General features: G+C 38.9%; 1 protein-coding gene across 1 annotated transcript; it reads left to right on the top strand.

Moving 5' to 3' along the window:
* LOC133971615 (transmembrane protein 106B-like) lies at positions 1 to 6,595 on the top strand. The gene is made up of 8 exons (XM_062409042.1): positions 1 to 138; positions 924 to 1,100; positions 2,957 to 3,020; positions 3,120 to 3,273; positions 3,582 to 3,722; positions 3,962 to 4,005; positions 4,883 to 4,936; positions 5,562 to 6,595. Exons 2-8 carry the CDS (start codon positions 926 to 928, stop codon positions 5,680 to 5,682), a joined length of 753 nt encoding a protein of 250 aa, XP_062265026.1. The 5' UTR covers positions 1 to 138; positions 924 to 925; the 3' UTR covers positions 5,683 to 6,595.
* The last annotated feature ends 5,375 nt before the right edge of the window (positions 6,596 to 11,970 follow it).

Below are 11,970 nucleotides of genomic sequence, written 5' to 3' on the forward strand. Positions count from 1 at the left end.
TGTGTGTGTTCTTCCGTGGGGCGTGTGTATCACTGACCAAACACATACGCACAACACAAAACAAGACAACAAGAATAAAACACAAACCCAAAGCATGAAGATGGAGACGCTGTGAACAGATTGAAGCTCATCTCTGAGGTAGGTGACAACATCGAAAGCAGCGGCACTAAAGGGGAAATGTGAGTCCGACGTGTTTAAAAGACTTGTAGCAGAAGCTGGACTTGAGGAAACTGTTGTGCACAGTGAAGGGTACGTGACGTGTTTCCTCCTGAAAGCCTCTCAGCCTTCTTCACAACACTCTGTGAAGCTGAGTTTGTTTTTTTTGGCAGCTTCAATGACACAGATAAAATAAAGTGCGTAGCTCAGGTCTCATATCGTATCTACACTGCAGGGTATGTGTGCTGTATCGCCAAGTTGTATTCAGTGACACCGTTTGTTGGTTATTAACTGTTATGTACAAGTGTGTCTGTGTATGTGTGTTTGTTAAAAATCAAGTATAATATTGTAATGGCAAAGTCATAAATTTACAAAAGAATAATCTTCTGAAATAGCTGTAATGATTTAAGAAGAGAAAGTAATCATTTTATAAGGAAAAAATTTAAAAGGTTGATTTAGATAAAAATTGAAAAAAGTACACATTATAGTACTGTAATTTTTCTTTTTTATAAGTATTTTTAATGTTTAAAGCCTCAATTTAATGAGGAACATAATTTAAATCACAACTCTTAAACAATAGTGTATGAAAATAAGATTACAATGCAATTCCATATTTATCTATAGTTTATTTCGAGAATTAAATGTTGTATGTCAGGAAATAACAAATTTGCTTCCATATTTTTTCCTTGAAATACAGCCAATACAGCTCAATTTAAAAAAATCACCCAGGTTTTTCCTTAGTACCTGAAATGTTCATCTCTATTCAGGTATGGGGGCTGCTCCCAGCACGTCTAATGCAGGAAATGGAGGCAGCTGCCAAGACCATGACCAGCAACCAATAATTGAGAATGAAGTCATTAAGAGGCGGAACTCCAGCAGGAGATGCAGCACAGGAGAAACTGTTCCCTGTGCGACCTGCCAGGGCACTGGACGTATACGCAGAGGTATTGAACAGTAGTTTGGACTGCATTGCTATATAAAGTAATATTATTGAAATGGCGTTTGACCATTGCTTTATACTACGATGAAATTATCCCTCAAGTACCTTCAGCCATGTAAAGGCAGCAGAAGATATATACTGTGTTACTTCATCTGCAGATGTCCGTTCCTTAAACTTTGAGGTGGCATGAAACTTCTGTCCAGCTTAGCAGTTCTGTACCTGTGGTTTAATCTTGAAATGCCTCAGAATGATGATACTGTCACATCACATCTAGAGGATAGATAATGTGTATGTAATGTGATGAATGAGACGATATAAACTGATTCATCAAAGTCATCAAGTTATTTAATTTGTTTTTATAAAACAACAAGTTATGTGCTCACATTGTCCCACACAGCATTCAGTGCATCTGGAAAGTATTCACAGTGCTTAACCTCTTCCACATTTTGTTATGTTACATCCTTATTCCGAAATGGATTCAATTTTTTTCTCTGAAAATTCTACACACAATACCCATGAAACGAAAATTTGAAAAAAAACGACAACTCTTTGAGGTCCTTGAGTGGCCCAGCCAGAGCTTAGGCATGAACCCGATTGAACATCTCTGGCCAGATCTGAAAATGGCTGTGCACTGACATCCCCCATCCAACCTGATGGAGCTGGAGAGGTCTTGCAAGAAGAATGGGAGAAACTGCCAAAAATAGGTGTGCCAAACTTGTAGCATCATACTCAAAAGACTTGAGGCTGTAATTACTGCCAAAGGTGCTTCGAATACCTATTGAGCAAAAGCTTTGAATACTTATGTACATGTAATATTTTCGTTCTTTATTTTTAATAAATTAGCAAAAAGTGTAATTCTTACCGGATGCACTATATGAACCTTCCTACCTAACTACACACCTAGTTACTTACTTACTTATTTACTTACTTACTTACTCACTTCCTTCTTTACTTACTTACTTACTTACTTACTTACTTACTTACTCACTTCCTTCCTTCCTTCCTTACTTACTTACTTACTTACTCACTTCCTTACTTACTTACTTACTTACTTACTTACTTACTTACTTACTCACTTCCTCCCTTACTTACTTAATTAATTACTCACTTCCTTACTTACTTACTAACTTACTTACTTACTAACTAACTCCAGAAATCTGTTTATTGAACGTATACTTTATATCTTGAGAAATTATTATCGTATTAGCTTCACTCTTGGCATGTGCTTTGCGCAGTGTCGAATTTGGTTCTATATTAATAAACTTTAAATAAACAGGTGCCCCAGAAGCGGTGACTGGGAATGGGGAATAAAACTCACTCTCCAATTCCGTGTCCTCGATACTTTGAGCTTCACTGAACTTTGAACAAGCAGGAGAACAGCTCTTTGTGCAGCAGCAGGTCTTAACTCTAGGGTACTGTGGACTGAGACCTGCAAAAGGTCTTTTCTGGCCGCAGCTCGATTACTACAGGTTGCTTTTACTGTTTCAGAAAGAAAGCTGCAGCTAGCATTACCACAGGCAGAGTAAACAGCCAATTCAAAACAGGAAGGTTTAGAATTAAGAAAGTGTGAGAGAGTGAGTATGTGAGAGTTTAAGTGTCAGCTAAAATCTTCCCACCAGGTAATAAACATGTTACGATGCCGCTGTAAGCAATTACAAATGATACTTTACAAGACAAGACAGTTTCTGTAAAGATCCCAATTTTATGCCTTAATCATATGTTGCACATGACGGTGTGTGCAGTGTTCACCATACGTTACCTAGACTGTGGCGGCCTGGCTTAGAGCTGTATGCAGAGACAAAGACAGATATATTCCCCTCTTTTTAGTTGAATCTTATGAAACCTTGATATACGTTACAGGTCTGGAGAGCAAGCTGGTGGCTGTCATCTCCTGTAATGACCAGAGGCTGAATCCTAGACACACGTAAGAAAGCCAATGCTTCACACAGCTGATTAACCTGAAAATATACAACTTAATTGGACTTTATGAACTTGATATAGCTGATATTTCCTTCTATCCCAGGAAGTTATATGTTGCTGTGTCTGTTGGTGTGTGCCTGCTGGTCAGTGCCGTGGTGCTGTTCTTCCTCTTTCCTCGCGCTGTCCTGCTGTCTTCAGTCGCTGTCAAGTCATCCTTTGTTTACTTCACCAAGAACAACGTCCTTATTAACATCACGGTAGGTAGAAATGTTAATAATAGTTAATTATAATTATTATTATAATTATATTACAATTAAAAGTACATGGAACTTTTTTCAAGGCTAAAGAAGCCTAAAACAAGTGGAGATAAGGCATGAGTATAATCGGCAGCTACGACAGGCTGTTCCACTCCAGTCCACCAGGTTGTGGTAATGCAATAGACCATATAAAACGCTATATAAATGGAGGAACACTTAAATGACAATAAACATGATGCACAATAAAAATGTTAGTTGCTTTGATTCATCGTATTGTCTTTCAGTAACAACTTCTTTTCCCCTTACAGCATGTGTTGAACATCACCAACAACAACTTTGCGACAGTGCAGACCTATAATCTGTCAGTGCAGGCCCTCAACTTTGACACGGTGGTGGGAACAGTGTCTATTAAGAACGTCACCTCAGTCAAACCTCTGTCCACCACAACGGTGAGATGTCCCCACCTCACAGAAACAGCTAGCATCATGAAGCTGAAAAGAGTCATTAACATCCTTATCACAAACACTCTCATCACATCTGCAAATCCACATACTGCAGCAAGCTGGTTAAATTGTGCTGGAAAGTTTGATGATAGTCTTGTTGCCAATAGAATTGAAATAGTTTGATGTCCAATTGGCATGCCTTTAAAAACAGTGTGATGACCTCTTGGTTCTTTCTCACCTCACAGTATTCGTTCGTGATCCCCATCCAGCTCTCGGACCCTGGTTTGAGGTGAGTTGTCTGTGTTACAGTAAAATTCTCTCAAGCACATAAAGTTGTCATTCAGAGCCTTTTTCTCGATAAAGACTGGTTTGGTGTGAATATTGCAAATGTAATAGATTTATCTTTGTGTTGACTTGCTGTACCCTGCCAATAAACCAATGTTTAAGACTCATGATCACGGTGTGTCTCCCGTTCCCTTTTAAAAGCCCTGCCCTCCAAAAACATTTTTTTTAAATGGTGGCAGCCTGACAGCATACATGTATGTACAATTTCCTGCCACTCTCTTGATTATGATCCCTAAGAATAACTCAACAACTGACATCAAGCCAGATGACTTGGGTGTAATGCTCTTCCCACTGCCTCAAATGATCAATGCACCAATAATGTCATCAATCGAAATGTATTATTACTTATTTATTTATTAACAATACATTTATTATTGTTTATTAAATATAATACAAAGACAATTTGCAGTTTATTTGATGCAGTATCAAAATACTGACTATGCCTGAATAAGTGGCTACAATGTTCTTTCCGTGTACATGGAGGATTAAAACAACAAAATAAATGTAGCTGTCATGTCAAGCTCAACGCTTCTTATTTTGACAGAAATACTATAAATTATACTTTTATTCATTGATAATAATGTGATAATAAACGGTATTTATATAGCCCATTTAAAAACATTGTTTGCAAGTTAAATATATAGAATTGAAGGCAAACCACTGGGAAAAAAAGAAACGCTGTTTGAAGATCACACAAAATTAGACAAATAAGGGCAGTAATAAGAATAAAAGGGTTACAGAATAATTTACTCTGTTATTATAACTGGAGTATATGCACTGTTCTTGGCCCTGCTGTAACGTTACTCTGTTCTTCTCTGCAGTAACTACTGTAAGAAGGCTTCCCTGCCTGTCCACATCCTGTATCTGCATCTGCAGTAAGTGGCAGTTACCAGGAAAAGTTGATTATAATTTGGTGGTCAACGGTCTCCGTTGGTTTTGAATATAACTATCATAATTACTGTGATAATTATTATAGTTTCACCCAAATGTCTAACTGGATAAAATTGTCTAAAAATGACTGGACCAATGTTCTATGTTTTGTTGGCTCTAACAAGCTATAACTTCAAGTAGTGATGCTAACGTGCACCCTGCACATTCCCTTGGGCGAGAACTTGTGTGCGGACGTGAACGCGGCTCCAGAGGAGGATATCGGAGGACATTTAGGCTAAAAGCACATTCTAAAATGAGGCCGTTTCAAGTCGAACTTGAATTTTCACATTTGAAGGACTTCAGGAAGTTACTTCAATTGGATTGGGCTGTAGCATAGTTTACCCCTGAAACTCCTAAAGTGTATTAGGGACTCAAACCCTTCACCCATCCCTCTATCGCCATAGTGGTGAGCAGATAATGAGTGAATTTAGCTTTTTTGGCCTTCTATCTCTTTAAGACAGAGCAGCGTTACACTGTTCATGTGAAGCTTCACTCTTGTGAAGTCATATTTTCAACTTTTTGCAGTATATGTTTATAATTCTTTTATGTAATGTGTTCGTTGTACCGCAGGATGTCAATGACAGTTTACTACCTGGCCCACTATGAGCAGCTCTCCCTGGAGACGTATGAGTACATCGACTGTGGAACAAACAGTACCATACCACATCAGGTGCAGCCCCCTCCACCCTGATGGATGGAAGACACGAACAAACACTGAAGACATCCTGTATTTTTCCATGAACTCTGATGCTTAAATGTATATCGTACCAGGATGTTGTTAGGGTTCATCCTGGATTGAAGAAGCCTGGAATCTGAGCAATGTTTTCAGGTCTAGCCCTCTTTATTACACTGACATGAAGTCTGGTGTCCAATAAGAACAGTTGGTAGTAAGCCGGTACTCATAAGAGACAATGTGAAAAGAGGATTTCAGTCTATTTCCAGGCAGTCTGGTGTTAGTTGTCTGTGGACTGAATGCAAATTGACCAATCTCAGTATGTTGTGGTTTTTGCATGAATTTAAAAACTATACTGATAACGAATCCATCTGCTGTTTACAAACTGTTTGGGAAGCAAATGTTGCTTACACAGATAAAATATGTTTATGTGAATGATTTGGTAATAACACATATATGTCTTAACCATAGACTTCAAATAAATATGGGTTACGTTAGCTCCCAAAAGTGAAGTAAAATTATCTGTATTGTCCCCTGACGGGTGGCTCCAGTGTAGGCCAAAACCCTGCCTGTTCATGTTTTAGCTGAGTTTGATTATTTGATGCTTAATGAATGGGGTGAAATCTCACAATTGACAGCTGAGACTGAGTTTTTATCAGTCCAGTTTATGTGTTGGCGATTTATACCAGCGCTCTACGCCACAATCACAGCTGCATGAACTCTGACTCCAAAAGATGTCACCACTTCAAGATGGCAGCACCATTTTTTTGATGAGCTGCGTGACACCAGCATGACACCAGAAAGCAAACTGAAAGCACTACATTATCCCATGTAAGTTCTGATGGTATAACTTCATATTTACGACTCTTTAAAAAGAGTCAGGATAAACACAAACCAGACCGAAAGTCTAATAAAACTATGCAGAAAATCAGCTGTGTGACAAACAAGTTAATGACACTTTTGTGTTTTGTCTTTGTGTTATGTGAATATTACATCACAGGAACATTTCAAGTGAATTGCGTTTTTTCTAGTTTTTAATGAGGCTCTGCCTCTGAGCTTGTCCCTGGTTGTATTAAATGGGATAACCTCACCCTGTCAAAAAGTAGCATCATCGTGCTTTGTGTTCATTTACTCACCAACTAATCTGGTGGATAAGTGAAAAAAAACAGCCAGAGGATAGGAGTTTTCAGTGTCCATGCATTACTTTTTTTTATAATGAGAGCGTTTCTTCATACTATGTTTTGTATTTGTTCTTCTCAGTTAAGAGCTACTTGTCTGCTGTAAAGACCAAACAGTGATCAACGTCTCCACTCATAAGCCCCACAGCTTTACATAAAATGACAGAAAGAGACATTAGTTTGTGTGGAGTCTACACAGGTTTATTTCTTATAGTGTCACGATATTAAACAAAACCTTATACCGAGCTTCTTTTCAGTCTGATAATCAAGTGAAGGTATAAGACAACAGCAGCATTCCTCCTCTTCCTCACCACTGCTGGGCATACTGCAATGACTGGAAGACAAACGTGTGTTGATCCACTGAAAATACTCAAACATGTGTTTTGTTTCTACAGACCAATTCTTTCCTAAGAAAAGTCCTCCTGTTATATAGATATGAACACGTATGAATCTCGTCAACAGAGAGGTGCTGATACCTACTGAGTATCTGTTGGGGACCTTGGCACTGTGATGGACAGACGTCTTCAGGTCGCCATTACAGTGGGGACACCGGCTTTCAGCTAAAGACATATGAATAGCAAGTTACATGCTAGAGTTGCTTTCTTTAGATCTTACCTATCAAATGTTCCTCATAATGTTGTATAGCCCATATTCACAAATCAATGCATAACTTCTTAGCAAATTAAATGATATAAATAAATTTCAGAACCTGTACTTTAAAACTTTTACTTGAGTTAAGTTGTTGAAACAGTACCTGTATGATAGCCAAAGTACACACAAGATAGTTAGAGAGATATATTCCATAAAATTTCTCTTAACTTCTACATAAGGCTCTAATTTTATTAAGAACTCAAATATAACAAGACCGTTCCTTAAAACTTTAACACTGTCTATTTCCCTTATAATTGATACCAAAGCTCTTAGTCCTTTCTTGGAATTGTCCTGGTACTTTACAGCTAAATACCACCTTTTTAAAGAAAAATTTGCTGGGAAATAAAGGACCCACAACAAATTCACATATTACCTAAAGATGATAATTTTGCCTGATTTCCTTACTTCAAATTTGTCTCTGACAAATCAAAGCAAGTGACATTTAGCGTGGCATGGATTTATCTTGCTGAAATACAGTGATTCTGTAAAAAGTGTGGGTCATAGAGACCAACTCATTCCTCTACCGTTAATCTACTGAGCTACTTAGGCTCTTAAACGCTTAGTTGTCATTGGCCCTTTAAATACTGCTTACAAGAATTGTTTTCGCTGATGAAGCTGCTTTCCAGCAGGCAGCTATTTTGAACTGAAAGAAATAAAAGCCTCTGTCACTACCTGCTCAGAGGCAAACAGCAGACAGAAGCAGCTGAATGCAGCTTTGAATTCCAACAGAAAAAGCAAAAAGGTAACTACGGTAATCAATCAATCAATCAATCAAATTGTATTTGTATAGCCCATATTCACAAATTACAATTCATCTCATAGGGCTTTAACAGGGTGTGACATCCTCTGTCCTTAACCCTCAGCAAGAGTAAGGAAAAACTACAAAAAACCCTTTTAACAGGGTAAAAATATGTAGAAACCTCAGAGAGAGCCACATGTGAGGGATCCCTCTCCCAGGACGGACAGAAGTGCAATAGATGCCACGTGCAGGAGAACATAAGGGAGCAGATTGTCACAGGAAGCGTTTCAGCCACATTTAAAGGCCATCTTACTAACATCTGACAGTAAGGATTATTTATTATTTTTCAAACTAATAGCTGCCAGTTACTTAGATTATATGTTCTTAGCTGAGCTCTACCTAAAGATAAGGAAATCCACAAAACAGCACCAATAAAACTTGGCAGTGACGACTATTAATTTTTTGTCATAATGATGCCATGTGGTTTTTAAGTATGCTGGATTATTTCTTAACTAGAAGTTACTACCTGGTATCATGGTGGTACCATGAGGTTGTCAGTACTTTCCAGCTCTGTGGCTGAGTTCATTCAGCTTTGAAGCTGGTGCTGCACTGTGTCCAATATCACGCATTACTAACTATATAGTTATCTCTCCATTTTGTAGTTCTGTCTGTATGTTTAGTGAGATTATTAAACCAGTATCTTATGATGAACTTTGAAAAGTAGTATCCAATGGTCACCCACTGCACTATACCATCATTCATTATGATCAAAATTGGCCAGCAGCTGAGAAGAGAGAAAAAATGAAACCTGTTTGACCTAAAACACAAAAAGAAGTGTAAAAGAAAACATACAGACATTCAGCACAGTTAAAAACTCATCTTACTGCAAGGAGATTAGAAAGTAAAAACAAGCTAAAACAGAATAAGAAAAGATAGAGAAAAAAGGAAAGGATGAAAGTACAGTGCAAGATATCAAAACCCCTCAAATATGACTTATTCAAAAAACATGAATATTTTGTGTTAATTCAGTTGGGGAAATATATGCAATAAAATATGTATTGATATGCTATGCATGTATTGATATATAGTTGTCTTCATACTAGACAATGAGAAGGGTGGAGTGAATGAGGGGGTGACCCAGAACAGCTCAGTTCTCATTTACTCAGGTCTTTATTGAATTCATAGCTCATTTCTGCCACCTGCAGAAATAAAAAGGATATTACATGAGATGAGATTACGGCCTGATCATAAATCACAATATGTGGATGGATTTAATCCTGGGAATCTGGCTGAGTTTTTTCTCATATATTGAATCACAGTACAGAGACAGCCTTGGCAAAAGTCACTAATGACTTTTTAATAGCCTCAGATCAGGGACTTGTGTCTGTCCTCATTCTGTTAGATCTCAGTGCAGCATTCGACACAATTGACCATCAAATTTTATTACAAAGACTAAAACAGTTAATTAACATTAATGGAACCGCCCTTAACTGGTTTAAATCGTATTTTTCTGATCGCTCCCAATTTGTGCAAATTAATGATGAGTCATCTGTGCGCACCAAAGTTAATCATGGTGTTCCACAGGGCTCTGTGCTCGGCCCAATTTTATTCTCATTATATATGCTTCCACTAGGAAACATTATCAGGACACACTCTGTAAATTTCCACTGCTATGCGGATGACACCCAGTTATATTGGTCAATAAAACCTGAACAAAGTAATCAATTAACTAAACTTCGAACATGTCTCAAGGACATGAAAACCTGGATGACCCGCAATTTTCTCTTATTAAACTCAGACAAAACAGAGGTTATAATACTTGGCCCCAAACACCTTAGAGATGCATTATCTAATGATATAGCTGCGCTAGACGACATTGCCCTTGCTTCCAATGAAACAGTCAGGAACTTGGGAGTGATCTTCGATCCTGATTTATCCTTTAATAGTCACTTAAAACAAATTTCTAGGACCGCTTTTTTCCACTTGCGTAATATTTCAAAAATTAGACATGTCCTTTCACAAAAAGATGCAGAAAAACTAGTCCACGCCTTTGTTACATCGAGACTGGACTATTGTAATTCATTATTATCAGGCTCCAGAAGGAAGTCGTTAAAGACTCTACAGCTTGTCCAAAATGCCGCAGCACGTGTCCTGACGAGAACAAAGAGAAGAGAGCACATTTCTCCAATATTAGCATCGCTACACTGGCTTCCAGTTAAATCTAGAATAGAATTTAAAATTCTCCTCCTCACCTTCAAGGCCCTTAATAATATAGCGCCTTTATACCTTAAAGAGCTGTTAATACCTTATAAACCCACTAGAGCACTCCGCTCCCAGAATTCAAGCCTACTTGTCGTCCCTAAATTCTCTAAAAGTAGAGTAGGAGCCAGAGCTTTTAGCCATCAAGCCCCTCGGCTGTGGAATAATCTACCACTTTCAGTTCGGGAGGCAGTCACCATCTGTTCGTTTAAAAGTAGGCTCAAAACCTTCCTTTTTGATAAAGCTTATAGTTAGAGCTAATTAGTGCGCCAGAACGTTACTTGTTCTATTTTATGACACATGACACACGGAGCTTCTCTTTCCAGCTTCTCCTTCCTGTTCTCCATCCCTATCCCCCTTCCCCGGAATCCCTTTGCTTTATCACCCGCAGATCCAGGGCCTCTGTGGCCGCACCATGGATTACGGTTTGTGGATCGCGCACCGGGGGTCGCGGTGTTGGATCCAGTGTGGCGGATTCTGAGTCATGTGGGCTGATCGTGGTGCTGGTGGCGGACCCTGTGTCGTGTTGGCATTGGGCACGGGCGGTGGACCAGGACCGCAGTGGTGGCTTGTGATGGGTCCTCCTGGTGGGCGGCGGTGGACGGTGACTGAGGACTGAAGTGGCGTCTGGTCTGGATGGTGGATCGTGGTCTAGATGGTTGCTCAGCATGGACTGTGCTTCATCAATGCTGCTAGAGACTTTGATTATTGATGATGTTCTCCTGCACGTGGCATCTATTGCACTTCTGTCCGTCCTGGGAGAGGGATCCCTCACATGTGGCTCTCTCTGAGGTTTCTACATATTTTTACCCTGTTAAAAGGGTTTTTTGTAGTTTTTCCTTACTCTTGCTGAGGGTTAAGGACAGAGGATGTCACACCCTGTTAAAGCCCTATGAGATGAATTGTAATTTGTGAATATGGGCTATACAAATAAAATTTGATTGATTGATTGAATCGCCTCTCTGAAATGTCACTTATGGAAATCCCTCATAGTGACAGAGAACTTTAAACCCCTTTATATCTTCCACAACAATAGCAATGTTAAGTAAATCCCTTGACATACTAAAAGCCAAACCCAGAGCAGAAAAACAAGAATCTTAACCACTGTAGTCCTCTGCACAGAGTGAGGCATGAACATCTAGCTGAGTTTATCCTGACACTTTGCTGTCATCAATCCATTCCAGGTTGTCCCTAGTGCCAGGAAAGCAGTAAATCTGTGGACAGTGATATGTGAGACAGTGTTGAGCAGCCTGTGTGGCCCATCATGAATCATTCAGCAGCCCTCCTTCTAATGAGAACACTGTGGACCATGACGGCCTAGCTGCTGGTCATTTGTGTGTGTTTGTATTTGTGTTGATTCTGAGTAATTAGTGTTTTTTTGTGGGATGGCTTTTAAACATCAAACATGGCAAAATTCAAAGCCTTTTAAAAGTTTATTTTACACTTAGTGCTTTAGGTAAAACACAAATTGATCTTTAA

The sequence above is a fragment of the Platichthys flesus genome, chromosome 16 (assembly GCF_949316205.1).
Source record: "Platichthys flesus chromosome 16, fPlaFle2.1, whole genome shotgun sequence".
NCBI lineage: Eukaryota > Metazoa > Chordata > Actinopteri > Pleuronectiformes > Pleuronectidae > Platichthys > Platichthys flesus.

What these genes read in the sequence shown, in the direction of transcription:
- LOC133971615 (XM_062409042.1), top strand. Translation starts at nt 926, where the DNA reads ATGGGGGCTGCTCCCAGCACGTCTAATGCAGGAAATGGAGGCAGCTGC. An exon ending in AGGCTGAATCCTAGACACAC is followed by an intron (nt 3,021 to 3,119) that starts GTAAGAAAGCCA and finishes CTTCTATCCCAG; the next exon opens with GAAGTTATATGTTGCTGTGT. An exon ending in AACCTCTGTCCACCACAACG is followed by an intron (nt 3,723 to 3,961) that starts GTGAGATGTCCC and finishes CTCACCTCACAG; the next exon opens with TATTCGTTCGTGATCCCCAT.